Here is a 27,247-nt window from a genome sequence, read left to right as displayed (position 1 = left end):
ACAGGGAGCATTATTGTATCCCTATTTAAACAAATGCCAGGCTCCCAAACGGTTCTGAATACGTGCTGGCATATTGAGGCGCAAACCTGCCAGCTTGGCTGGGCTACTGCATCTTTAGTGACCGGCTGACACTCAACAAAGGAAGCATTTCTCAAGATGGAAACGTATATGCTTCAAGATGACATATTTACTGCACATTCATCCTGACTTGTTTGCAAGGAGATTAGATGATGTTTAGCTATTTCACTGAGCATGCATTCTGCTTGGTTGTTGGGGAGGTTAGATGATGTTGCCCATTCCTGTCCCATTCCTTCTCACCAAACATCCAATCTTCCGGGAAAGTGAGTTTGTTGCCCAAGACCTCCCAACCTACCGTAATTGCCCAACTTGAATTTGCTGGTATGCCACTGAATCCCACCCCAAGCTAGCAACAATCTGGAAGCAAGCGATTCACAGGTTGTTGTTGCTGTTTACTATCCCAACAAAGTATTGGAGACAGTCTTCTTCCCTGAATGCTTTCGAGTCCCATTTAAGAAAACTGTACAACTCCGCAGCCTGTTACCCTAACAACCATTTTGAATCCTCCCTCGATTGCTTTATCTTCTTACATACAAACAATTTTATCCTCTGACTATTTCCAAAGAGTGGTTAAGTCTGTCAGCCTGCTGCAAGCAAGGACTCTAGTGGCACCTTCGAGACTTTATTTTTTTAATGACATAAGCTTTCGTAGAAGACAAGCCAGTTCGCCAGATAGATAAGGAAATCCTAATAATCCCCATTTTCTTTTAAGGTGCCACAAGATCTCTTCTTGCTTCTGTCCCCCAGATCCCCCTCGTGCGCGCCTCCGAGAAAGAAACAGCCTCTGCGCCTTCGCGTAAAAGCGCGAGAGGAACACAAGGGACGCGGTTCAAACCATACCTGAACTTCTGTCCCGCTGGCACCGTGATTTTATTGAACTTGTCCATGCTGCCAGGCGAGGCGACTGCCTCGGACAAACGGGCACCCGAGTCGGCAGGGACTGAGGGGGGCTTCCTGGCTCGTTTCCGAGAGAGAAAGGCTGGATTCCCCCTGACGACTCCCCAGGCTGCTTCGCCTCCTCGCAGATCCCCTTAGCGCCGCCTTTGCGCGCGGCCCGCCAGGCGACTCCTCGTGTGTTGGGACGAGAAGCAAAACTTGCCCGAGCGCCCGGCCGGGTTTCATGTTTCGAGGGGGTCATGTGACGGAGCCAGCTTGGCTGGCAATAGGGTGTTTGTGCAAACTTGAAGAAGATCCGCACCTATTGGGCGTGTCCAAAACCACCCCCGTCTAGGGCTGAAGTCCTTCCTGACGTCCTCGCGGCTTTGCCTCGCGCGCCGCGGGCGTTTCATCCCAGGGATCAAGCTGGTTGTTGGGAGCACTTCCTGCCGCAGTCCCGGGGCTTTGAAGCGGCTGCTACCTGGAAGAGTTTCCTGCACGTTCTGCTGCCTTGAAAGGCCCTCCTCTCTTGCAATGGGATGCCTCGCCCGCCTCTCAACACCACACAAAGTTCGCTTTGTAGAGCCTCCATGTTCCAGTGCAGACTACCTCGGAATAGCAGATATTGGAGACAAGAAACCGGGAAGGGTTCTTCCTGGTGTGATTCTATGAAGAGTTCTTCCTGGTGTGCCCAGCCGACTTGCTGTTGGAGAAAGAATGTTGGTTTTCTGTGGATCTGTACCCACAGGACTCTCCTTATGCTCCTTCCATAAAGCGGGCTGCATCCAGACACATTTGGAATCCCATTTTTATTAATGTCGTAATATTTACAGTGGTACCTCGGGTTACATAAGCTTCAGGTTACATATGCTTCAGGTTACAGACTCCGCTAACCCAGTAATAGTACCTTGGGTTAAGCACTTTGCTTCAGGATGAGAACAGAAATCATGCTCCAGCAGCGCAGTGGCAGCAGGAGGCCCCATTAGCTAAAGTGGTGCTTCAGGTTAAGAACAGTTTCAGGTTAAGAACGGACCTCCGGAACAAATTAAGTACTTAACCCAAGGTACCACTGTATATCTCACTTTTCTTTCAAAGAGCTCAAGGTGGTGTACATGGTTTTCCTTCCAGCACCTTTTATCCTCACACCAACCCTGTGAGGTAGGCTGGGCTGAGGGGCAGTGACTGGACCAAGGTTCACTCAGTGATCCTTCTTCATAGCCAAGTGGGGATTCGAACTCTGCTTTCTCAGGTCCAAGTCTGACACTCTTAACTGCTACACCGCAGTGGCTCTCTATCAGTGTGGCGGATCTGCGCAGATCGCGCCTTCTGTGTTCATGAAAGGCAAGCACGTTCTCTTCCATGTCGATTTCAATGTGTGCGCATCATGCTTCCCATACTGATACATACTGATCTAAACAAAGGCGAGGGGCTGCAAAGATACCGTGTATAGTGAGAGTAACGTGGCAACTGGATTTTGCAACACTACCGTTTGTTCCTCTTCGATGAGCAAGAACAGATTTTGCGAAGGAACTTGAAAAGTGAGGGGGCTGCATGCTAAAACACTGTTAAACCTGGAACCAGGCAAAAACTGTCAGCTGATTGTGGTAGCAGCCACAGCAGTGGATGAAATGAACTACAGCTTGTGTGCACGCATGCTGAAATCTCGTCAGTGGGATGGTGTGTGAAATGGGTGAATACATTTCCTATTTTAAAAAATACTTAAATAGGATCAGGATTTAGGATTTGGACTATGTTTACTGCATGGGGAGGAGGAGATGAACCATACCACAGTCATGATGTACCCACAGATAGTTGCAAAGCTGCTATTTGCCTTGGAAGGAAAGCTACCAGTAGCACCAGCAGCTTGGGAGTCGAATTTACATTGGGAGTATGGTATAACTCAAACCGTTGGAGAGTTACAGAGCTCAAGTAGGACTTTTGGAAAAGTAAAGGACCCTTGGATGGTTAAGTCCTGTCAAAGGCGACTATGGGGTGCTGTGCTTATCTCGCTTCAGGCTGAGGGAGCTGGCGTTTGTTCACAGACAGCTTTCCGGGTCATGACTAAACCACTACTGGCACAACAGAACACTTTTGGAAAAACAACAAGCAATGCACTTTCATTGCTGCTGGCCACTGTCATGTAACAGACTTACGCACCCATGCTGTAAATTTAAAGCACCTGGCTTTCCCCATCCTGGGTACTGTAGCTGACTTCTACAATTCCCAGCAGCCTTAGAAAATTGCAGTTCACAGGGTTCTTTGGGGAAAGCCGCGTGCTTTGAATGTATGGTGCGGACACTGAACCTGGGCATTCAAGTCCAAGTGCAGAGGTGTATTCAGATGTTGTCCACATTGCATCCTGACTGGGTGCTGTTGGGTACTTCCGCCTCATGCCCAGTGGAAAGGAACTGAGCATAGCACAACCACTCCGGTCCTATTCTGGTCATGTGGGCTGAAGCATCTTGTAGGGTCATGTGAAGTTAAGATGCTTTGAGAAGAGTGCTTCCAGTCTCCACTGTAGTGGTTGCACCATCCCTAATGCTGTGTCCGGGCGCTACAGATATTATCACACTCTCAAATTCAGGATGATGCTAAAATTAAGCAGCTTCTTCAGTGTGCCTCCAACACCTGTTCTTTGCTATTTGAAGAAGCGTACATGCACATGAAAGCTCATACCAATAACTAACTTAGTTGGTCTCTAAGGTGATACTGGAAGGAATTGTTTTTTTAAAAAATATTTTATGTTATTTTATTTTGTTTTTGCTACTTTGTGTGCCTCTTGGAGTTTCACAATGTCACCACCTGGTTTCAACCATGAGGGTTTGAAGCCTAATTCCAAAACGAATCATTTCTCTTCTTGTAAGGTTTTGTGACATTGACAGATCTGTAAATGTTATACTGTAGTTTACTCCTCACAGATGTACAGTTCCCAGCACCCTAAACAAACTATGTTTCCCAGGCTTCTTTGAGGACAGTCATGTGTGTTAAATATACATACAGTCGTACCTTGGCTCCTGAAAGCTTTGGGAGTCTAACGTTCTGGCTCCCGAATGATCGAAAACTGGAAGTGATTGTTCCGGTTTTCGAACATTTTTTTGGAAGCTGAACGTCTGACGGGGCTTCCGTGGCTTCTGACTGGCTGCAGGAGCTTCCTGCAGCCAATTAGAAGCTGTGCTTTGGAAGTCAAACATTGAGGAAGTCGAAGAGACTTCCGGAAGGGATTCTGTTTGACTTCCGAGGTACGACTGTATATGCACAAAGATGGACAACTCCACCAAGATTTCTAATGCTGCAGGAGATGTGTTAAATTGTGTTTTACGATTTCAATATGTATGTGTTTTCTTTCTCATTCCCCTCACTTTTTCTTTTATTGCTCTTATATTATGCCCTTCCTCCTGATGCAAGTCCAGATTTATAATAAGAGATTTTTTTTTGGGGGGGGGGGATGACACCCAGCAGAAGGTTTTCAGTTTGATGCTTCAGTTACTTAAATGCCTCCTCTGCAAATGTGGCTCTAAAGGCAGCTGGGACATTTCTTTTTTTCACATTACAGTCCTGTAATGGGTAACTCAATTAGCAGATTTGGAGTAATTAGAGTTTTCGCTGGAATATGACAGAGCAATCACACAAGCTCTCTGGTCCTCAACCTGCTCATTCCAACCTGGCATTATTGAGGTTACTGTATTTTGCAGGATTTGCAAAATCTTCCAGTCCCAACATAAAAACAAGTTGTGCCAATGCACATCCAAGATTCTTCGTTGGACTCCAGTTCCCCTTCAGTCCCAGCCAGCAAAACCAATGGCCAGGGATGTTGACTGTTGCAGTGCAACAACATCTGGAGGGCCACACGTACTCCTTTTAGGTAGTACAGTTCCACTTCTACTAGGAAACACTGACAGTCAGAAGGCATTCATGAAAACAGCACATTCTCATGCCGGATCTGTCTTCATGATTCACTTAGCAACTGTTCCAGCCACAGCTAATTTCCCTTGAGAACAAAATTGCAGTTTGGAGGTACAGTTAACACTTCTGCTTTTATTATTTTTTAGAAATTATTTTGATTGCTTCTTCAGTCAGTGGGGGACTTTTGCTTCGTATCAACTAAAAGGCTTGTTTTTTTGCCTTACCTGTTATTATGCAGGAGAGATAGGGAAGCAGAGGCTCTACATAAGTTGGAGTGCAACTCTAAAAATCCCTAACCATTGCCTATGCTGATGGGAACTGGGGCCCAGAAAGATCTGGTGGTCTGCAGGTTCTCCATCCCTGAAATACAGGTTCACCCAATGGTGCTGTGGAGGCCTGGATCTTACCATATGTCGATCATAACCTAGACCCTAGGCTTAACTATTAAGTAGTGGTTTGAATCCGAGGCTTCAATATGGAACCATTTTTGTTTAGCGGTAAGATTCAGGTCAAAATCTGACTATGAGAGCCAGTGTGGTGTAGTGGTTCGGAGTGGTAGTCTTGTAATCTGATGAACCGGGTTCGAGTCTCTACTCCTCCACACGCAGCTGCTGGGTGACCTTGGGCCTGTCACACTTCTCTGAAGTCTCTCAGCCCCACTCACCTCACAGAGTGTTTGTTGTGGGGGAGGAAGGGAAAGGAGAATGTTAGCCGCTTTGAGACTCCTTCGGGTAGTGATAAAGCGGGATATCAAATCCAAACTCTTCTTCTTTTTAAAGCAATAGATATATATCTATATTTGTTGTTGTTGTTTAGTTGTTTAGTTGTGTCCGACTCTTCGTGACCCCATGGACCAGAGCACGCCAGGCACTTCTGTCTTCCACTGCCTCCCACAGTTTGGTCAAACTCATGTTGGTGGCTTCGAGAACACTATCCAACCATCTCTGTCGTCCCCTTCTCCTTGTGCCCTCCATCTTTCCCAACATCAGGGTCTTTTCCAGGGAGTCTTCTCTTCTCATGAGGTGGCCAAAGTATTGGAGCCTCAGCTTCATGATCTGTCCTTCCAGTGAGCACTCAGGGCTGATTTCCTTAAGAATGGATAGGTTTTATTCTTCTTGCAGTCCATGGGACTCTCAAGAGTCTCCTCCAGCACCATAATTCAAAAGCATCAATTCTTCAGCGATCAGCCTTCTTTATGGTCCAGCTGTCACTTCCATACATCACTACTGGGAAAACTATAGCTTTAACTAGACGGAGCTTTGCTGGCAAGGTGATGTCTCTGCTTTTTAAGATGCTGTCTAGGTTTGTCATTGCTTTTCTCCCAAGGAGCAGGCGTCTTTTAATATATCTATATATGTATCAGTAAAAATATTTTTTCCTGAAGTATTTCAAATATAGCAACATAGCTAAAGAAACACACAGCATAGTTTTATACATGCCTACTCAGAAGTAAACCATGCTGAGTTCATGGGGCACACAGCCAGGTAAGTGAGTATAGGGTTACTCTGTAGAGAGACAGAAACATCTCCCTCTTTATGTCTTAGGAATGTAACATGAAGCTGGAAATTTGCTGTTTGAAAATGGTTTACCACAGAATTTTTTCCATTATTTGTGCAGCTCTCAGACCATGGAATATGAGTGATTTAAAATTTCCATTATTAGGATACCATGACACATAATGGCAGAAGAATTGGGTTTATTTTGTTGCATAAGAAAACTAAAATACAACAACATTTTGTTTTCCCGTGTTTGAATGCACTATTTGTGTCAGTTGTTGTTTTACAAAAAGACAGTGGGCTTATACCTTGTATGGGAGAACAGAATTTTGAATTTGCATTTCTTAAAAGTGAGCTGTCCAGGAGATACATATCTTAAAGACATAAAATAGGTAAACTGTCTTCCCACTTAGACTGCAGTCTTATGCACTCTCATCAAGGAGTAAGCCTCATTTAACACTTGAGTAAACATGCACAGAAGTTCACAGTTAGTGTGCTAATTCATTAGTAATTGTGCTAATTAAAGACCAGTATTTCCAAATAAATGAAATTAATTAGAGAATGCTATGAACAACAAATCAGAATTGGAAAAACAGACAGGGGGAAATGTGCCAATATGGAATCATTTGCACACTTCTCTTTTTTATGAAATAGCAAAAAATACAATTGTAGGTTGCAATGTGCCATTAAAAAAAAGATAGTTCAAACTATTACTAGTTAGCTAAAACTCTTTTAAATTTGAGAATACTTTTCTCTTTTTGTTTGGGATAATACTTTAAGGCAATTTCAGCTGTGTTTTGTGATATGGCTTTTATAGCATGGGGCAATCACAGCAACAATTGAGCGTTCTGGTCCCCAGATTGGAACGAGGCCTCGTGTATGGCGACAGCACACTAGGCACAAATAACTTTAGAGTCGAATGCGAAAGAGATAGGACTTCAGATTACTTGATGCATCTGTTCACAGTTTCCTTCCTTACAGAGCTTGAGAATCTAAATGTGCAGTTTCTTCATGCTTGAGTGAAAGGCAAGTTTCTTCTCACTGCTGAGGTCCAGGTGCAGTACTTTCTACCAGACTGTCTGGAAAGAGGGAAGGGTGGGGGCCGGGGCCTCAGACCTTGCAAAAATGGCAAGGCCTCATCTTTGTTATTTTATCTTCTGGTTCAGATGAGCAGGGCAAATTGTCAATTATTCTAAACCGTGGTGTTGCTGGAGGTGGTTCAGGAGTCCTGCACCTTGGGTTTTTCCATCTCGTCTCAGATTGACTGCTCCCTCCAAAACACTTTGAAAATAATCAACTTTGCTTTCTCCCCTGAAGTTGACATCTACACATATAAATTTGCATATACAAATGTATACAAAGTGCCCTGCTGCTAAGATACGTTGACTGTGGCAGAATAAACCAATACAGTGGTACCTCGGGTTAAGTACTTAATTTGTTCCGGAGGTCCATACTTAACCTGAAACTGTTCTTAACCTGAAGCACTACTTTAGCTAATGGGGCCTCCTGCTGCCGCCGCGCCGCCAGAGCACAATTTCTGTTCTGATTCTGAAGCAAAGTTCTTAACCTGAAGCACTATTTCTAGGTTAGCGGAGTGTGTAACCTGAAGCGTATGTAACCTGAGGTACCACTGTATAGGCATATATTGTATTGGGTTGCATGCCTCTGAATACATTTGAGTTTTCATGCTGAAGAATTTTGGTTTCTTTGCAACGGAATTGTAATTGTTTTGATGCACACATTTCTCACCCCACTGTGAGGATACAATGCATCATTTTGTAAAAATAAACGTCAGCCATTGTGCAGATTCAACAGATCCCATGGTGAATAAGCAAAACTGAGCAGCATAAGCAGGGGACATTGTCAGGTGAATACGTTTAGTCTCCAAGTGATGTTGGGAAATGTGCATGATTTGGCAACATGAATAGGGCACTTCATGCATTACTCTTCCACTTTGCAAATTCCTCACTTGGATATTATGCATATTGCCTGCTCATGCTGCTAAAACACAGCAAATTCTCTGTGATGTGTGCTCAATATGCACAATGGCCACACATTCTGAAATCATGTTAACCCCATAATGTGTGTGTGTATGTAGAATATATTCATATCCAAATGCATAATTTGTTCCAGATACTCACAAAGAGGGGAAAAATATGTATTTCCATAATTATAGACTTCTTTTATCAGTGATCCTGATAAATCAAGGAGAATATATTATATAAGAGTATATGAGAGAGAACCTTTGATGGGAATTCTGGAATATGACGGCTGATTACTTCCTGGAATTTCTTCACATGACACTTCAGGCATTCCCAAAGATATACTTCCTTCTCATTTTGACCCTACTGAATCTGAATTCCTACATCAATAGTTTCTCAACAAAGGATGTGCAGTAGGAAATTAATGTATTACGTGTAACTGAAAGTCTCCCAAGCAATTGTTGAAACGGCCATGGAGTGAAAGATCATGGCTTTGTACAAAGTTACCCAGCAAGTGCAACATGTGAGGAAGTTTTAAAAAGATACTGTGGCACCACAGTTACACTTTATCTTCTAAGCGATCTTCTATTGCATTCTGGTAAATATAGGTGCATATTTTCTTCTCATAAGGAAGCAGTTACATAATGTGAATCACCACATGACAGACTCTTGTTTACTGATGGGAATGGCTGCCAGCAAATAAATTGTCCATACAAACACCAGCTGAAATAAGTTTTTGGGTTTTTTTCTAACGAAAATAAAACAGGAAACTGGATACAAAAATCTTTAAAATGCACATTCACCAACTTTTTAGACCAACTAGAAACATTCTAGGAAAGAGCCTGTATGGGAGAAACAGGCTGTTCGCACACTATACCTTTAAAGCACATTCAAAGCACATCCTCCTCCCCAAATAAACCTAGGAATTATAGTTTGTTAAGGGTGCTGGGAATTGTAGCTCTATGAGGAATAAATTCTGCAGCCATAGAGCTGGAAGTTGGGGGCTAAGCTAAGCTAGCCAAATCTTCCTGGGTACCAATCAAGGAATACCATGAAGATTTAGTGAGTAATGTGCAATTTTTTTTTAATGTGAATATAAAATATGAAACATCTGTGTTCACCCTAACCTTTCCAGACATAACTCACACGAGTTACTGCTTAATGAGCACTGCAAGGGAGACTAGAATTTAGTACTTTGCATGTTGCAAAAACTGGTGTGAATCTTACAGATAATTGTCTGGTTTGGGCCTGTAATTTGGAAATATATTCTCAAGGAGTTATAATTATGGTGCAGGCACTGTGTTGAAAACAAAGACAGTTCTGGGCTCGAAATGTCTACAAAAATATGTTATTTTTCCAGGGTTCTTTTACTTACCTATGACCAACGTTTAGGCACTTAGAAATTAAGAAGATATTTAAATAGAAAATGCCCTGAATGACATTGGAGGGTATTTTCACACAAGAGTCCTGATCAAAATTCTTTTACTTCAGAGCTGTTTTGCTTGAGCAATTTGATGTGCAATCCTATGCATAGATACTCAGAAGTAAACCTAACAGCTCAATGGTATTTAATCCTACATAAGTGTGTATAGAACCACAACCTAAGACTTACTTTTATGTAGCAGGAAGTTTGCTGTCTGAAACAGCATCCATATACTTTCCCACCTTTATTTCATGTCATAAACCAACCTTTCTTTCCCAGTGTGGGGCATAAGGTTAAGGGTAAATGTGTATTCATAACAGATTCCACTTTCTCTTGAAGGTGTGCATTGAGTATGTGCGAGTGCCGGGCACACCTGTGGGCTCAGATGCAAACCTTGCAACACCTGCAACTAAAAAAAAGTGTAACCTGTCCTGTGTATAATTACACTAGCAAGGATTTTTAAGCTCAGACTTGGAAGTAAGGACACATGTCTAGCAAACAGGACTTCATTTGGAAATTATTAGAACAAGCTGGAAGTGATAAAAAATTAACATTATGGCATCATATGTCAATACTTAGTATCAAATAGATGGTATTTAATCACACAAATAATTAAGAAAAGAATATCAGGGATCAGAACAGACCATATGTGGTTTTCAAGTAAAGCTGAACTAATAGAGACTGGGTTAATTTGTCTTTCCTTTAGAAGTTGTATCATTTGCAAATATATTTTTGACTTGCTTTTTAAACAAATATTTCTTCTTTTGATAATGGTACATTTTACTGTTTATAGGAAACCATTTATGATGTTTAGACCATTTATACACCCACATATTAACTTATGTGTTACATTTATGTGTGTGTGTGAATATACTTAATATACTTAATATATTTATAATGCAGAATTAAGAACAGACTAATATATTTGTATCCAATCTGCTGCTTTGAGACTGATCTTTATTTTTTGCTTTTGCTTTTGTCTTGTTTTTCAGTTTACTTTGTGCATGATTGAATCACAAAATAAAATAAACTCATAGTGTTTATGGCTGATATAGGCTGATATACCCAAACGAAAGGTGGAATTTATTCTGCAAGGCCAAGCCAGTTTATTCTAATCCAAACACAAAATAAATATAGCAGTTTGGATGATTCTCTTCTATGTAAAAAAAGAGGGGGGAATGAAAGGAGGATATTAAATTAAATATGGATCATACAAAATTAACTATGAATTGTAGCAAAACATCTGTTCACTTTGTGAAGGCCAAAAAAGTGAAAACTTACGGCTGGTCCATTATACAGAATCTGTTCATCTCATATTCTGATAAATTCTGAAAGAGAGAGAGAGAGAAGTGTTTTTGTAGGGAACAGCCAAAACAAATGAGGAGTTAATTGAAACTGAGTTTCACTTTAGCTGGAGGACAGTTAGATTACTCTGTGGAGTTAAGTAATCATATTCTTTTAATGCCACTGAAGGATTAAGTCCTGGTTACTTATTAACTCCTTATTACTAACACCTGGTGATACTGTGGAGGGGAAGTGGCACATGTTGTACAGTGCAAAATCTTCCCAGGAATGTTGTGCATAAAAAACCCCACACAGGTTAATGAATGATTATTAAAACTGCAAGCAAGAGGATGAATTGGATGAATTGGATGAGTCTCCTTTTTGGAGCTGTCCACTGAGGCTCCAGGCGTCTTTCAATCCTTGAGCGTTTAAGGGAAAGGAGAGGCGTCAAAGAACACTGCTACTCAGAAATGAAGGCAGTCAGGGCTACCCGTGCTTCCACTTGCCCCAGGGCTAGAAGGCACAGGTCCAAAGTTTTCTGCTTGTCCCATACTTTCTAGGCAGGAGTCCAAGCAGTTTTCCATTTGCCCCACTGCTTTCCTCAGGAAAACTCACTCTTTTCAGCTGAATTGGAGCAAACACCATTCACCAAGTTTTATGCTCATGAATGCATGACAGGATGCCATCCAAGTCTTGATTTCTACCAGTGGAGGCCGCATCCAGTGCCCCTCCACTCTGCCATTGGTGTTCAGTGAGTCTTTGCCCTTGGCCATGACTCCTCATCTAGAGAACTTAACATCACCAAACCCAGTTTTATTCCTATTTATTTAGAAGATTTTTTTTTTTTGCTTCCTCCAGTTGAACTATTGGGTTGCCGTATCATTAGGATTATAAATATTACTATTTCACACAATGACAAATTTGTATTACTGTTATCACTCAGACAAATAACATATATTTTAGCACAGACTTCAGTGTTTATTTGCAGACCCTTTCAAACTGAAGACAGCAACGTTCTGTTTATAAAGTTTTCACTGCATTTTTATCTTGATGTAACATAAGCTTGAGCGTGTTATTTTTACAAAATTTATAACCATCTGTCTACTTGCACACAAGCTGAATTTGATAGATTTACCATTTCTGCTGTGTTCTAAAAGCAAAAAGCAGGGTGAACCTCAAAACAGGGCTTTAAAACCCCAACTTTATCGCAGAAAGCATGAGAAGCAGATAGCATGGAAAGCATGAGTTCGGTTCCTCAGATAAGATAACTTAAGAAAGTTCATGTCCTCCCTGCAACTACCCATGCCCCCCCAAACCTTTCCAGAAGGTCAAGGGCCCTTCCTGAGTGATGTAGGATGAGACATGGGGAAGGGCAACTTTTGTTCTGTAAAGTACTTTAAGTTAACTAGTCTTCAGCTGAAATCCATGATTTCTGCCAATACAAATCCAGAGTGATAGTCATGTTGAAGTTCTACAGTGAAAGCAAGACGTACTCTTTGGACATCTAATATATTGATTGTGGGGTGAAGGTTGGCACATACCTATGCACAGGTAAACACACAATGGGTTTAGAAAAACAAATTGCAAACAGTCTGTCCAAAAGGCCAAGAAATGCTAGAGGTGCTGTCAGTGGGACAAAGCCCAAAGGTAAGGTAAGTTCAGTGACCACGCACCTCTTCAGTCTTCCTAGCTTTGCTGTTCAACAGCTGTACTGAGAAAACAAATCATCTTGACCAAGCTCAAATGAGCAAAATTAAATCTGATTATTTCTAGCTCTGCAGTTTCAGCCTTAGTATGCCTTTGCCTACGTTGTTAACTAATGCTGACTTTCAGGTCAGAAGCAGAGTGATCTTGTGGCCCCACTGGTTTCTGAATATTATTAACATTTTGTAAATCCTGGTTGGGATTTTTTTTTGGGGGGGAGGGGGAGCAACTACTAGGAAAGTTTGGCTGGGAGAGTCCATTTTTGCACTGAGCTTTACCTCCAGGCCTCCTGTAGACCACTGAACTCCACATGCGGACCCACCTAAAAACTCTGTAATCTTGACTTCACCTTTAAATTCATGCTTCATCTATGTCCCTGCCTGGGTACTATAATGTTTATTTTCAAGAGCTGGCAATCCTGTTCTCTTCACAAGTGTGGAATGGAATGCAGTCCAGGTTCTGAAATCTAATCCAGAATATTGCTGGCTCAGCTAAAACTGATTTCAGAGTGGAACTAAGTGTTTCCACCAACCCTCAACCCATATATATATATATATATATATATATATATATATATATATATATGCAGGTTTTGGTGTCCTCGGGTGTCTTCCCGTGTAAAAGTTGGGGTGTCTAGGCGACGTTTCGACGAGGTCTCACTCGTCATCTTCAGGCTGGTGCTTTCGGCTTCTTGTTACTGGAACAGAGCAGGATCTCAGTGTTTGAGTTCCTATAAATACTGTTGAGGGGGTGTGGTGTATAGCCTCCAATGTTCTGGGCAGAGAGGAAGTTCCCAGGCTAGTGTGCCTTTTCTTCTTTTGTTCCTTAATTACTTGAGGGATATCTTGAGTGATTTCTTGAGTGATATCCTGAGTACCACTTAGGTGGGTCATTAGGTGTGGATTAGTTGCTAAAGTCTTTGTGTCTTGACCTCTTGAACTTTGTGAAGAGTTTTTCTGAGAAGATGGCTGTACTGCACTTAGTTGTGCTCTGGCTTGGCTTCGTGTATAGGGGCGAGCTGTGGTTTTGTGGCCTGTGTCAGCCAGATCTGTGTAGGGATTGCAGGGGGGTGCAGCATCCGGAGGTGCCACCATGGTTTGGCTACTGGATGGTGTCTGTAATTTATCTGTGGAGAGGGTCTGGGTTTATCCCTCAAGTAATTAAGGAACAAAAGAAGAAAAGGCACACTAGCCTGGGAACTTCCTCTCTGCCCAGAACATTGGAGGCTATACACCACACCCCCTCAACAGTATTTATAGGAACTCAAACACTGAGATCCTGCTCTGTTCCAGTAACAAGAAGCCGAAAGCACCAGCCTGAAGATGACGAGTGAGACCTCATCGAAACGTCGCCTAGACACCCCAACTTTTACACGGGAAGACACCCGAGGACACCAAAACCTGCATTCCTGTACCCGTGAAAATCTACGAAAGCATATATATATATATATATATATATGGCACATGCAGTATCTCAGCAAAACTGTGTATCTACAGACTGTTTTCAAATTCAAATGTATCCCTGCTTCTCATTATGATTCTTATCTGCATTAGGAAAATGTGGCATTTCAGACTCTAGAAAACCATCTATATTTAATACTAATCCTGTAATTATACTGTAAGACAAAACAGAAAACTAGTTTCACACACTGTATGTACCATAATTAGGGGATGCCTGACTAGGTCTCGAAATCAGCAAATTCCTATGGATATATATATATATGGATAAGGAAAGGGGCAGACAGCTTTTTTTCTGCCTCAGTTCTTGTGCCATTAAGATCTGTATGAGAAGCAGAAATTTAATGGGTAGAGCTTCCCTCGCTTGGCTGGTACATCAGTTGCCCTATTCCTGATATGCTCAGACCTGCCTATGGTCCTATATGTATTAGCTACATCACAATTTGACTACTGTAACATGCCCTATCAGGATCTGCCTTGCAAATTTGTTTCAGTCTGGGTTCAAGCCTGTTATGGGTTACTTGTAAAGGATGACTTTTACAGAAAGCAAGACAGGGAGAGAGGAAGCTTGCTCCTGCTTCTTGCTCTTTCACTCTCTCTGCAGCTTTTGATACCACTGAACATGGTATCCTCCTGGGCTGGCTCTGGGGAATGTGAATCAGGGGTGCTGTGCCACAGCGGTTCCAGTCCTACTTAAGGGACCTATGGGATGCGGGTGGCGTTGTGGTCTGAACCACTGAGCCTCTTGGGCTTGGCGATCGGAAGGTTGGCAGTTCCTATCCCCGCGATGGGGTGAGCTCCTGTTGCTCTGTCCCAGCTTCTGCCAACCTAGCAGTTTGAAAGCATGCCTGTGCAAGTAGATAAATAGGTACCATTGTGGCGGTAAGGTAAACAGCTTTTGCGTGCACTCTGGTTTCCATCCCGGTGTTCTGTTGCACCACAAGCAGTTTAGTCATGCTGGCCACATGACCTGGAAAGCTGTCTGTGGACAAACGCCGGCTCCCTCAGCCTGAAAGCGAGACGAGCGCTGCAACCCCGTAGTCGCCTTTGACTGGACTTAACTGTCCAGGGAGCCTTTACCTTTTTTCTTTTTTACTTACGGGACCAAGTCCAGAGAGCAGCATTGGGAGAGTGCTTTTTGACTCCCTAGCAGTTCCACTATGTGGTGCCAAAGGGCACTTGCTTTAACCCAACTGCTATTTAACATCTATATGAAGCAGCTGGGAGCAGTCATTAGGAGTTTGGGGGCACAGTACTGTCAGTATGATGATGATACTCAGGGTTATTGCTCCCTAACATCTGACTTGGGAGAGGTCATATAGCAATGCCTGGAGTCCGTGGTAGGATGGATGAAGGATTTTTATTTATTTATTTTTAAGTTGGCAACCCTGGAAAGGAATTACTACAATACTGTGCAGCTTAGTATAGTCACTATTCTGATTCAGATCAGAAATCGAGGTAGTATTTCTTAGGATTTGCCCAAACAATTTACCACCAAAAACTGGAAACAAAACAGTTACTATCATTTGGACAGATTGATCTTCAAATTAACATATTAGATATACAGTGGTACCTCGGGTTACATATGCTTCAGGTTACATACGCTTCAGGTTACAGACTCCACTAACCCAGAAATATTACCTCGGGTTAAGAACTTTGCTTCAGGATGAGAACAGAAATTGTGTTTTGGCGGCGCGGAGGCAGCGGGAGGCCCCATTAACTAAAGTGGTGCTTCAGGTTAAGAACAGTTTCAGGTTAAGAACGGACCTCCGGAACGAATTAAGTATTTAACCCGAGGTACCACTGTATAAAATGCTTCAGAAACTCTGGCCAAACATTCATTTTGGCTTTCCTCCACTTCTTGATTTTGCTCACATGCCGGCTAGCCTGAAAACCATGCATGCTTGGTTTAAAAGAAAAACAAATCACCATTCACCTTTAAGGAAGTAGACTGTGCTCCTGCCTTCAAATAAAAACTTCCTGCATTGTAACATCTGTTGAGAAATCACTTCCTAAAGCAAACTTGTTGATGGCTACGCAAATGTCCCACACCATACCTTTTTCAGGCAACATTAAAGACTTCATGTGTGCAAACACCCATAACCCACACTTCACCCTCGGAAAGGTGTAGCTTTTCTTATGTGTACTCTGGTACATTTGCAGTTTAATGCTCTACTTTTCCTGTACAATACCAAAAAGTGTGTGTGTTGGGGGGGGGATATGAGCAAAACACACACACAATTCTGAATGCTAAAATATCCCAGCTAGTCCTAGAATTCCCCATGGAAGTATTTGCTGATGCCCTCTGTGACCATTTCAGCATTTGGCAACCAGTGGATGCTTTTACAACCCCTAATTAGCTGCGTCAGCCAAGTCAGTAAATTAATACTGAGATAATCCTTTTTTCGCCTGTCTCTTTTGGACTCTTATCGCTTGCTTTCCAAAGCTTTTCTAACAAGAGCTTGGAATGGGTTCCCAGCATTCCTTGCGGCTAGACAAAAAAAGAGAGAGAAATATTGGGCTAATTAGTATGGAATGGTGCTTGTTTTATGAGCTATACAGAAATGAATTAGTCAATTCAAAATTTCTTCCCAGAGTTCAAAGTTAAAATCTGAATGTTCAGAATAATAACCTACTTCCCCCAAAATAAGATCCGAAGTCCAAATCTTCTTCCCATTTAAAAAGAAAACATTTAAAACATATTCCACTTTTCTTAAAAACAAAACCAAACCGAAGAGGACTAACAAACACAAACATAATTTAAGAATGTATCAGTTACCAAACACTGCAAAACAATAAGAAAAAAACAACAACATATAGACTACTGGCAGTGTATGGAATCAAATACTTATTGTCCCTGCGCCTCCCTCCCACCCGGAATCTGAAGGTTTGTAGACTATTAATAAATTTGAACTGAACCAAGTGGGAGGAACATGGTTGTATTCTTTGAAATGTATTCTAGAAGGATGTGGAAGTCAAGAGAAGGTTATATTTCCAGTATTAGTTAAAGTATGTAAGGTGTGAAAATACCCTTGAGGTTGTGGAGTAATGTATGTACGTCTAAGTTTCTCTAAGCCACAAACTGAGGTTACAAAGTCAAATAGCACCTCTCATCCTGGCATGTGAGGATATCTGGTGGAAAACCAGAGTTTGGAAACATAGAGGAGGGCATGTGACCAGTGAAAACGGAAAATATGCATTGATTGAAGCAAGGAGATAATTTGGTTTCAAAGCCATTTCAGTGTAGAAAACTCTGACATCTGGCGGTCTTAATGAAAAGTGCATTTTAAAAACTCTTCTCGGAAGCAGTTTTATGTCATGCGAATTGAAAGCCAGGGTTCTGAGATATTTTTAAACGAAAGTGAACTGTGGAAAAAAAGAAATGGGAAAGGGCTTTTATAGCACTCAAATTCTTTTTGTGAATGTACTGTGTGCTTTGATGTGCTGTATTTGTGGCATCTAGAATTCAAGCTGCTTTCCCAGATATGCCAGTGGGCAGGAAGACGATTCCTGTTCACACCAAAGTTGCTTGGTCATTTATCTTAACATTCTTCTTGTGTCCAGAAATTAGTTATATCATACTCTTTCACTAATGCAATGACTCCTGCATTTATGTTTTATCCTTTTCTTCCTATGCTGTTGGGCAACACAATTTGCTTTTCTGTTTCTTGCAAATTGGGCCAGAGCTACAAAATTAGAACTTGGAAAAACTTGCAAGACTGGATCGTGTCAGACACACCAGAACTTTAATAGGCCATATCCTGAACAAAGGAAAAACTAATGGTGAGAAGAGTTTTAAAACTACACTTCTCATTTAATAGTAAAGTGACCTTGCAGGCATCTAAAAGAAACATTTATGTATTAATCTGTATGCTTTTACTGGATTCCACTTGTTGGAGGCAGGAATGTGCTAAATTAAGCCTAAAATAAGGCATGAGTATGTTGCATATTTGTGTCTACACAAAACAAGGGCAGTTGTGGTGTTTCAGAAAGGAAATGAACAAACATTGACAAGAAGCACAACTGTGAGCGACAGAACCACGGAACCAGTAACAAGGGCCTGGAGTGTGATAAAGAGGGAGAGAATTGAAAAGTAAAAGTGATGTAAAGTGGTACCTCAAGTTAAGAACTTAATTTGTTCAGGAGGTCCGTTCTTAACCTGAAACTGTTTTTAACCCGAAGCACCACTTTAGCTAATGGGGCCTCCTGCTGCCGCCAGGCCGCCGGAGCACAAGTTCTGTTCTCGTCCTGAAGCAAAGTTCTTAACCCGAGGTACAATTTCTCGGTTAGCGGAGTCTGTAACCTGATGCGTACGTAACCTGAAGCGTATGTAACCTGAAGCGTATGTAACCCGAGGTACTACTGTACAACACCTGCTCAACTTTGTAACAGACCTGTTGAACAGATCCCTGTTACAGTTAATTTTTCTCCAGTCTTACAGATGGGAGATTAAAACTCCCATGAGGGATTTGTGTGGTGTGAGAGAGAATCGTGCACTCAGGATCATGCCTTAAGGTTGGACCACATTATCTTCCAAATCCTAACATCGCGATAAGTATGCATGAATGAGAAAAATAAATAAAAGATACCTAAGAATGTATTAAATCTTTTTCTTTATGCAACTGCTGCAGCCAGAATAACCTATGCACAAATGTGGAAGGACAAAAACAGTCCAACCAAAGAGAATTGGCGGAATGAGTTAATAGAATATGTGGAGTTAGTGATGCTGACGGTAAAGTTAAGAAACCAGGATGAACATACCATAAGAAAGGAGTGGGAAACCTTTGGAGAATATTTAAAGAGTTACATAAAGCAGTTACATAAATCTCCAAGTAGGACTAGATAGAGGAACAGCAGCTAAATTAATTACAAGGTGTAGAAAGATATATAGCACAACTAAGAGTCAAAAGGAACACCATGGTGGGAGGTGTGGGGAAGTCAAATAATGTAGGATAATGAAGAATATTGTGAAATGGGTGTACCAATTTACGGTAAAAGCATAAATTAATTTTTTTTAGAAGAAGAAGAAGAAGAGTTTGGATTTGATATCCTGCCTTTCACTCCCCTTCAGGAGTCTCAAAGCGGCTAACATTCTCCTTTCCCTTCCTCCCCCACAGCAAACACTCTGTGAGGTGAGTGGGGCTGAGAGACTTCAAAGAAGCGTGACTGGCCCAAGGTCACCCAGCAGCTGCATGTGGAGGAGCGGAGACACAAACCCGGGTCCCCAGATTACGAGACTACCGCTCTTAACCACTACACCACACTGGCTCTCTTTTAACTTAAAAAGAAAAAGACCTGCTCCCCCCAGTTCTCAAAGCTTTCACACATATTGTTTAAAAGGTTAATAATCAGCATAAAAAGAGCAAAATAGATTCAAACCATCCAAAAAGCTTAATAGCATAACATATTGCAAATTAAAATAATGTGCATCCTTGCATGCCAACATCAGATCCAGACAGGACACATTTCAGCTGCATGTTATATTTGGAACAGTCTTTTCAAATTCTGCTTTCTGCCTCTTCATGTTTCTGTTATAAAAAACTCATAAGGGTGTTTACATAAAAACCTGTAAGGATAAATTATTAATTTTCTGCTTTAAAAATATTTCTATATGGGTGTTATTTGGAAGTATTCTATTTTGAAAGTGTAAGACTGAGTAATCTTATGCCTTTCTAAGCTGTTACATTTATCATTACTGGTTGTATTCTTTCACTATTACTTGGAAAATTTAACAACAACAACAACAACAACTCCAGAATACACCCAAGTTGTGTATTCAAAGACACAACTCTCTCCTGAAATCTGAGAGCTCTAAGGATAGACTTGTGCTATGACTGGCATTGACTTTCTGACACATTGGAGTTCATTCATTCTAGCAAATTGCCTCTGGTTTCTGGATGCCTCAAGTGTGGTAGCATTTGCAAATGACCAGCAGTAGATTAGAAGTGGCTCACTGCTGGAGAAGGGTCCATCAGGAGCTTTCTGGTGTTTCTGCTTGACTGTTTGGAAACCACTTTGTGACTCCAGTATAGTGTCACATATGAAATGCCTCTTTGACTGTACTAACAATTTGTGTGTCCTTGCATCCAACAGAAGCTAACATCATCGGTTGTATCCAGCTAAATAATTTCAGGGTTGAGCCACTGAAATTAATGTACCTCAGTAACTTAAGCCCATTGCTTTCTACAGATCCACTCTTACTTAAGCTTGGTTACAATTCAGCCTTTATTTGAAATATTGATTGTCTTTCCACTCAGTAGGTGCCACGGCAGGGTAGAAAATACCCAAAACACAAAATCACATAATACAAAATACAAAAACCATTTTAAACTGTAAAAGTACAGTAGTTAAAACCACAAAGCAGGCTAACCTATCATTTCAATGCAATACAATAGAACATTGAAAATGCAGGGGCAAACAAGCCAGTCTTTCTTTAGTACCAAAATGATAAAAAGGTTGGGTGCTAAGTACACTTTTAAAGGAAGGGCATTCCAAAAGTAGGACATCACTTCAAAGAGGGCTCTTTCTCTCATCACCACATAACATGCCTCGCCGAGCCATGGCACACAGAGAAGAACTTCCTCTGAAGATTAGACTATTTCAGTTTGTATCAAGGTTCCCGTAAAACTATATTTAGCTGCAATGATGCAATAGTAGCTTGCAGTTTAGTGTGATCGAGCCTGCCAGCTCTATGTTCCTCTTGCCAGCATAATTCCTTCCTTCTTAAGCCTGCATTCGTACTACTTATATATTTTGGATAGTGTGATAGTCCTAGCATCAGTTCAGAAGCTACCTTGGCGACTGCATTTTGCTACAGATAAACTGTACTCTGTTGAATCAATGGGTTGGGAAAACCAGCAGGTTCCTTAGCTGTTCTAAATCAGATGATAAACAACCTACTGATGACTACACCATTCAAGTTATTTTTAATAGGGTGGGAGGGATCCTTTCAAAAATAACAAGAAATGGTAGCCCGTCCAAGAGAATATAAAACTCTAGTGTTGAAGAAGGCAGAATATTAGAAGGATCTCTGGCATGGACAGAAGATTTCTGCTTTGGGTAGATACTCCTCTAATTTTTGGCAGTTGTCGTTCATGAGACTAATACAAACATTGATGCTCCCCCCTGCATTCAACGTGGGAAGTCCATTTTTGTCTCTAGGTAACATACCTGCTAGATTTGCTTTCTATTTGAATGGCATTTCTAAGATCGTTGTCAGTGCCTTCAGGGGCCCAGCCTGTCATGGTCCCCAGCTCTGCGGTTCCACAGTGCTCTGAAGAGAAGGCTCAGGTGAAGAGAAGGCTCAGGACACTTTCCACAGGGGAGAGCCTTCAGTAGCTTCTCCTGTGCCTTCCTAGCTGGAGGATGGTCCTCCTTGAACCTAGAGAACTGCTTCCCAGAAGCCACTCCATCTTCTGGATCAGGGATGTCTAACCACTGATCCATCAAACGTTGAAATCCAACTTCCATCAGCCATAGCCAGTACGGCCTATGGTCAGGAATAATTTAATTTAATTTTTAAAAAATTATACACGCTTCTCACCCACATGTCTCAAAGCACTTTGGAAAGTGGAGTCCAACAACATCTCGAGAGCCCCAGTTTCCCCATCCCTTTCAAAAGACAGAAGATACAAAATCAATCCTCTCTGTAACAGAATACCATGTAGAGCATCCCTAAAGCATGTCTACTTTAGTCCCATTCATTTCAGTGAACATCATTCCCACAATAGTGTGCATAGGATTGCAGCCTTATTTGTTCTGGAGTTGAAGAAAGGGGCGTGTATGGGAGGGTGGGGATCAACTACAAAAAATTAATCATCAGTAAGGCAGATCAACATTATCGCTAAATATTATGCTGATTTTCTTTTAGGAACCCTAGAATCCTGGGCAAATGAAATATCTCATAGCTGTATAACCTAGTTTTAGAAAAGTTGTTGAACAACTCAGCAACGCTTTGTATCTTGTCACCCAGCCTGCACGGTCATGGGAAGATACCTTTTGATCTGAGTTCAGCATTTGATTCTATTCATAGGGAGAGAGAGAAAAGGAGTCAATTAAATGTGGATGTCAGATTCCTTTTGTTTGGGGTTTACAACTTCAAGGGCTTGCTCAGAATTAAAAGGTCAATTGACTGTTTCCAGTGGTGGAACACACGGGTGTCTCTTGGCCCCTTTGAATACTGACAGTGTGGCCAGAGGTCAGCTAAAAGCAATATCCAGCCCTAGAGAGAACGACTTTTTATTTTGGGGAAATGGGCTCATTTCTTATCCAGAATAGACTTTGTGGGTTAGGAATGCAATCACCCAAATCAGCTCTCCTCTAATAATGCAACATATTTTGAGTTTAGTCTTGCGTTCCACTCTGGGATACAGATTTTGTATCTGATGCAGCAGGGCTCTTATATTCAGATGTCCTTTCCTTCAAATAATCATGCAGCATTACATAGGGTGGAGGCTGCGGCGATGCATGAGGAAGGACGCAGTGGCTGTAGTGCCCTCCTGATAGCTGCACTGCTGCTGCTGCTCATCACAATCAAGGTGGGGTTGGCCAAGGCAGCAGTGAGGTTGGGAGAGCTCTGGACTGGCAGTGGCAACATCCTGCAGATGTGCAAATATGTATAGCCACTGCCAACCTGGAGCGCTTGCTCACAGCTCCCCAGCACCAATAGACACAGCACCAGCACTGCACTGCATCCAACTCAGCCCACTACTGGAACTTAATATGCAATGTGTGCATTCCTAATCAGGTAGCAATGCTAACTATCAACTGCAAACTTAAGCCTTTTGCTTGGGAGGTTAGGCCAGTTAATAGACAATTCTGGGGCAGATGGATCAATCTTTGACTCTTGATTTGCAGTGAGCCCAAATATTTCCATGGAAACCTGACCTTCTGGACATACCTGGCACCAAGAACAGGAGATAAAGCCAAATTTTATGGTTTAAATTTATATTTTAATGTTGTTCATGTTCCTGTTCCTGTTACCTGCCCAAAGAACTTAGTGATTTGGGAGGGGGCAACACAGTGTCAGATGTGCCAGGGGTACAGAACAGGCCATTATTGTCCTCCACCTCAAACCATCTCAGACCACTGGCCATGCTGGCAAGGGCTGATGAGAGTTGGAGCCCAATAATATCAGGAGGGGCAGCAGGCTTCCGCCATCCCTGGGCTATGTTATATTAAAATGCTCCCCACTGTCTCCTGGTTGACCCTAGGCAATATCCATCTCTCAGCCTAACGTACCACATAGGGTTTAAATAGGGATAAAATGGAAAGCGGAAGGGGAAGAAACTCATATTTACTGCCTTGAGTTTATAGGAAAAGTGGTACAGGAAAAAAAGATGATGATGATAACACAAAATGGTTCAAATGTGGCTTTATCCCAGTAGCATCCTCATTTTTTATGACTTCTTTTCCCCTCTTTTAGCTTGACAAAGCTTTTCACTTCCTGCCTTTCAGCCTCTTGCAAGAAAATGCTCTAAAGCCAGGGTGGGGAACTTGGGGCCCCATGGATGTTTCCCAGTACCTAGTACTCTCTAGCCAGCATGACCAATGATCAGAGATTATGGGAATTGTAGTCCAATAACATCAGGACAGTCACACCTTTCCCAACCTGTCAGCCTCTGTGTGTCTTTGGAGCTTTCAGGAGAAATAGGCAAAGTCAAGAGCCCTAGTAAGGCAGGGAACATACAGGGCTTTGGGCAACTCCAAGTGGCCCTCCTAAATCAGCCATAGGAGGTGTTTTTGGAGGAAGCTATAGCCAAATGAAGACTCATGTCCTCTGAGCAGGCCTGGAGTGTAGCAGGCTTCACCTCCCAATAGGAGCTGACTTGCTGGTTCAAGGGCCGTCACCTTATTTTGTAGTCTTCAGCTTCTGAAAGGCTGAGGAGGCAGAGATGCTAAGGACTCATTCTCCGAGTCAGAGAGTAATGACAGGACAGTGTCCTCCAGCTGGGAGAGCTCTGGATGTTCTCCCAGCTGGCTGTTTCCCCCTTGGTATCCTGAACTTTGTTCTCATCTGAGTACTGGGTCATGGGCCATGAGATTTCTCTGCTCTAAAGACGTGTGTTTGCTGAGTTCAACTACAAGGTTCCACATTTACGGAGCCGAGGCAGTAAAGGATTTGGCCTTTACTGTATATGTTTTGCATGCTGCTTGCACCAGAAGGAAAGGGAAATCTACTATCTCCACTCTTGTCAGGCAGGATTTTTTTTAATGGATGTTCCATATTGTTACTGGTCACCCCAACCCCTGCCCAGCTGTGCACGAGATTTCAGGTGTCTTAGCATTTAACCAGGGTTCAAAAATGAGGCACAGTAGAGACTGTAGTGTCTTTAAGAGATATGGTTTTAATTTCACAGATGTATAACCTGAACCTGCTTATGGAGGAGCTCACAGCAGCAGTGCCCCAAACATGCCAACTTATTCCACAGTATCAATATCTTTTCTCCATAGCCTCTCCTGCTCTGCAGGATACATGCCAGCTTAACTGTTCCTCTCTGCTTCCTCGTTTACAACCCTGCCAACCCCCTTCCCTAAACTAAACCCTTGTCATGAACTGGCAGGACGACAGGGAGGAGGAAGAGGATCCTGATGAGAGGCATAGCCAGGACTGGGACGCACAGGGGCAAGCAGGAGATGGGGAAGAAAGTACTCACAGTGTGAGGGAGGATGGCAGGGGGATGGAGGTCAATGCACAGGAACCAGAGCAGCAGGACCCATCCTCAGAGCCAGAGGGGCCCCTATCTCCATGAACATGGCAGACTCTGAGATGTAGGGAGGAGCAGGAAAGCTGCTGCTCTAGGAGGCTGATGGAATCAAGGGCCCATAGCCCAGCTCATTAGCTGGCCAGGTGGGGCTCATTAGCTCTGGGAGGAGGGTTGTGATTCCTCAGCTGGAGCAGACTCTGAGCAGGTGAAGGTCACATGCCTCATCAAGCCCAGATGCTGCAAAAGGGAAGTAGAGCTGAGGTGCTGTGTCTGCTGAACTGCCCTTGTTGAAGGACCTTGGCCTCTATGGGACTGTGCTATGGGTTTGATGCTGGACTGTATCCTGACTACTGGACTTCAGACTTGGTTACTTGGATTGACCTTGGACTGCATTTCCTGACCTTCAGACTTTGTGTGTGTGGCTCAATCCCTGGACTTGACATACTGACTTGCTGCCAGGTAGGCCAGGGGTTCTACAGAGGGAGGACTCCATTCATTTGCATTCCAACACCTATTTCCTCTGAGGCTTTGAACTCCTAAAGGTTAACTCTCCAAGGTGGTCATCTCACAAAGAAGTTTGTCTGACTTCATTAACACTTGTTGATTTGGCGAGGATTACAATGTCCAATAAAAAGCCCAGCAAGTGTGCCTACTTAACTAGCTTTTACAATAGCAGAGGCTTATCGGTGAGTCCACCACACCCTTAATACACACTTGGGTCTGGCTGTTTCTTCCAAGGAAATTAGCTTTGACACATCCAAACCTCAATAAAATCCTAACACCTATAAATCTATAACAGTGTTTAATGAAATGGGAAGGGTCAAATAGTTCTGGACCAGGTTTCTTTCTCTCTCTCTCTCTTTGCATCAGTTGCCACACTTATGCAGAATGCTCATCTGTGGCTATAACTTACAGATCATTTTTTTTGTTTTAAGCAGTTCTAGCTGGCTCTCTAACAAATAAGAATGGAAGTAAATTGTCACCAATGGAAGCTTTCCTCCCAGAGATAATTGCAATCTCTGAGGCAAGTTTTGTCTGGTTAAATCCCATCCTCATTACCCCTCACCTGTTTCCCTCCTCTGGCTCCTATTTAAATGTTTAAAAATGTATATGTGAAATGCTTATATGCATCAAATGTCCTGTTTAGTTTGGCTCTTCTACAAGTGTCTTGCTGCTAAACAAGTCACGCACGTTTGTAAATTTGATTTGTATCAGCTTCATTTTGATTATGTAATTTTGGGGGAGCTAAATTTGTGGGTTTTTTTGCAATAGCCTAATGACTCTTTGAAATGAAACTGATTGGAGCTGAGTGCTGACATGAGAACACAGGTTAAACTCCAGCAGTAGCTGAAGCCGAAGGACTAATACTACCACATCCTTAAGCACCATCATCTTCTGTGGATCCTTCCTCAGTCACTATTCACAAGGCAAACATTTGGATTGGAGGGGAGGGGGAGAATGAGAGTTTACAAGAATTTAATGGAAGGAAGAGCTTGTGACTGAAGACTGTGGTCAGTCACCTCTGTATTCTAATGAGTCCCTGCTGGCTGAGGGCCTGGGAACTGTGTAGAACTGCTCCCTGCTGACACTGACTGCCAAAGTAGCTGTTTCTCTCTCTCTCTCTGTGTCCCTCCTGTTCTGCATCTGGATGAGAAAAACAAGAAAGTGTGGGAAATAGCTCAGTGGAGAATGAGAAAAGGAGGGGAGTGTAAACAGGAACAACAAGGCATTTTGCTGCCTGAGGCAAAAGACAAGGTCTCTCCCTCAGCATTTCACATACACAGAAGAAGACAACCAGACTGGAGACCACCTTCACTGCACCTGAGGGCAGCAGGATAGTAGAAGGGGGTGCAGGCTGGGTTGTGTGGCATACACAGCTGTGTCTTCCAATACATTTGATGCCCCTTCCCAGCCCTAGTGACTTCTGCATGAGGTAGCAGTCTCACTCTGCCTAAGAGTAGGTCTGGCTCTGGTGCTTCCAGATTTGGTTGCTTAGTTTGAAAATGGGTTGTTGAGATATCCTAAATAGGTAGTTGGCAACATTAAAAAACCCAACATTTTTTTTTTGTTTTTTACCCAGAAATTATAAATCTGGGTTAAAGGAGGGGAGAGCAAGGAATGCAGGCTGTCATTATGATGTCAATGATAATACAGTGGTACCTTGGAAGTCGAATGGAATCCATTCCAGAAATGTTCGAAAATCAAAACATGGCTTCTGATTGGCTGCAGGAAGCCCCTGCAGCCAATCAGAAGCCACATTGGACGTTCGGGTTCCAAATAATGTTTGCAAACCTGAACACTCACTTCTGGGTTTGTGGCGTTCGGGAGCCAAAACGTT

At 42.5% G+C, this 27,247-nt stretch overlaps 1 protein-coding gene across 6 annotated transcripts in view; it reads right to left on the bottom strand.

Annotated features, from left to right (window-relative positions):
• BLNK (B cell linker) overlaps positions 1 to 27,247 on the bottom strand; it is a 103,128-nt gene that overhangs the window by 50,963 nt on the left and 24,918 nt on the right. For 4 of the 6 annotated variants that reach the window (XR_014168640.1, XM_081912748.1, XM_081912746.1 and 1 more), the window contains one exon: positions 11,040 to 11,086. Coding sequence is in view for 5 of the 6 variants with exons in the window: in XM_081912748.1 (XP_081768874.1) it covers positions 11,040 to 11,086 (47 nt within the window). In the remaining variant the exon portion in view is untranslated. Of the gene's footprint in view, positions 1 to 918; positions 1,209 to 11,039; positions 11,087 to 27,247 lie in introns of those variants that run through there. The other 2 variants (XM_081912749.1, XM_081912750.1) reach the window with 2 other exon arrangements.

This window comes from Podarcis melisellensis (genome assembly GCF_964234715.1).
Source record: "Podarcis melisellensis genome assembly, chromosome: 5".
Lineage (NCBI taxonomy): Eukaryota > Metazoa > Chordata > Lepidosauria > Squamata > Lacertidae > Podarcis > Podarcis melisellensis.
Note: the sequence above shows the minus strand (reverse complement) of the source record. Positions and strands in the feature narration are given on the sequence as shown.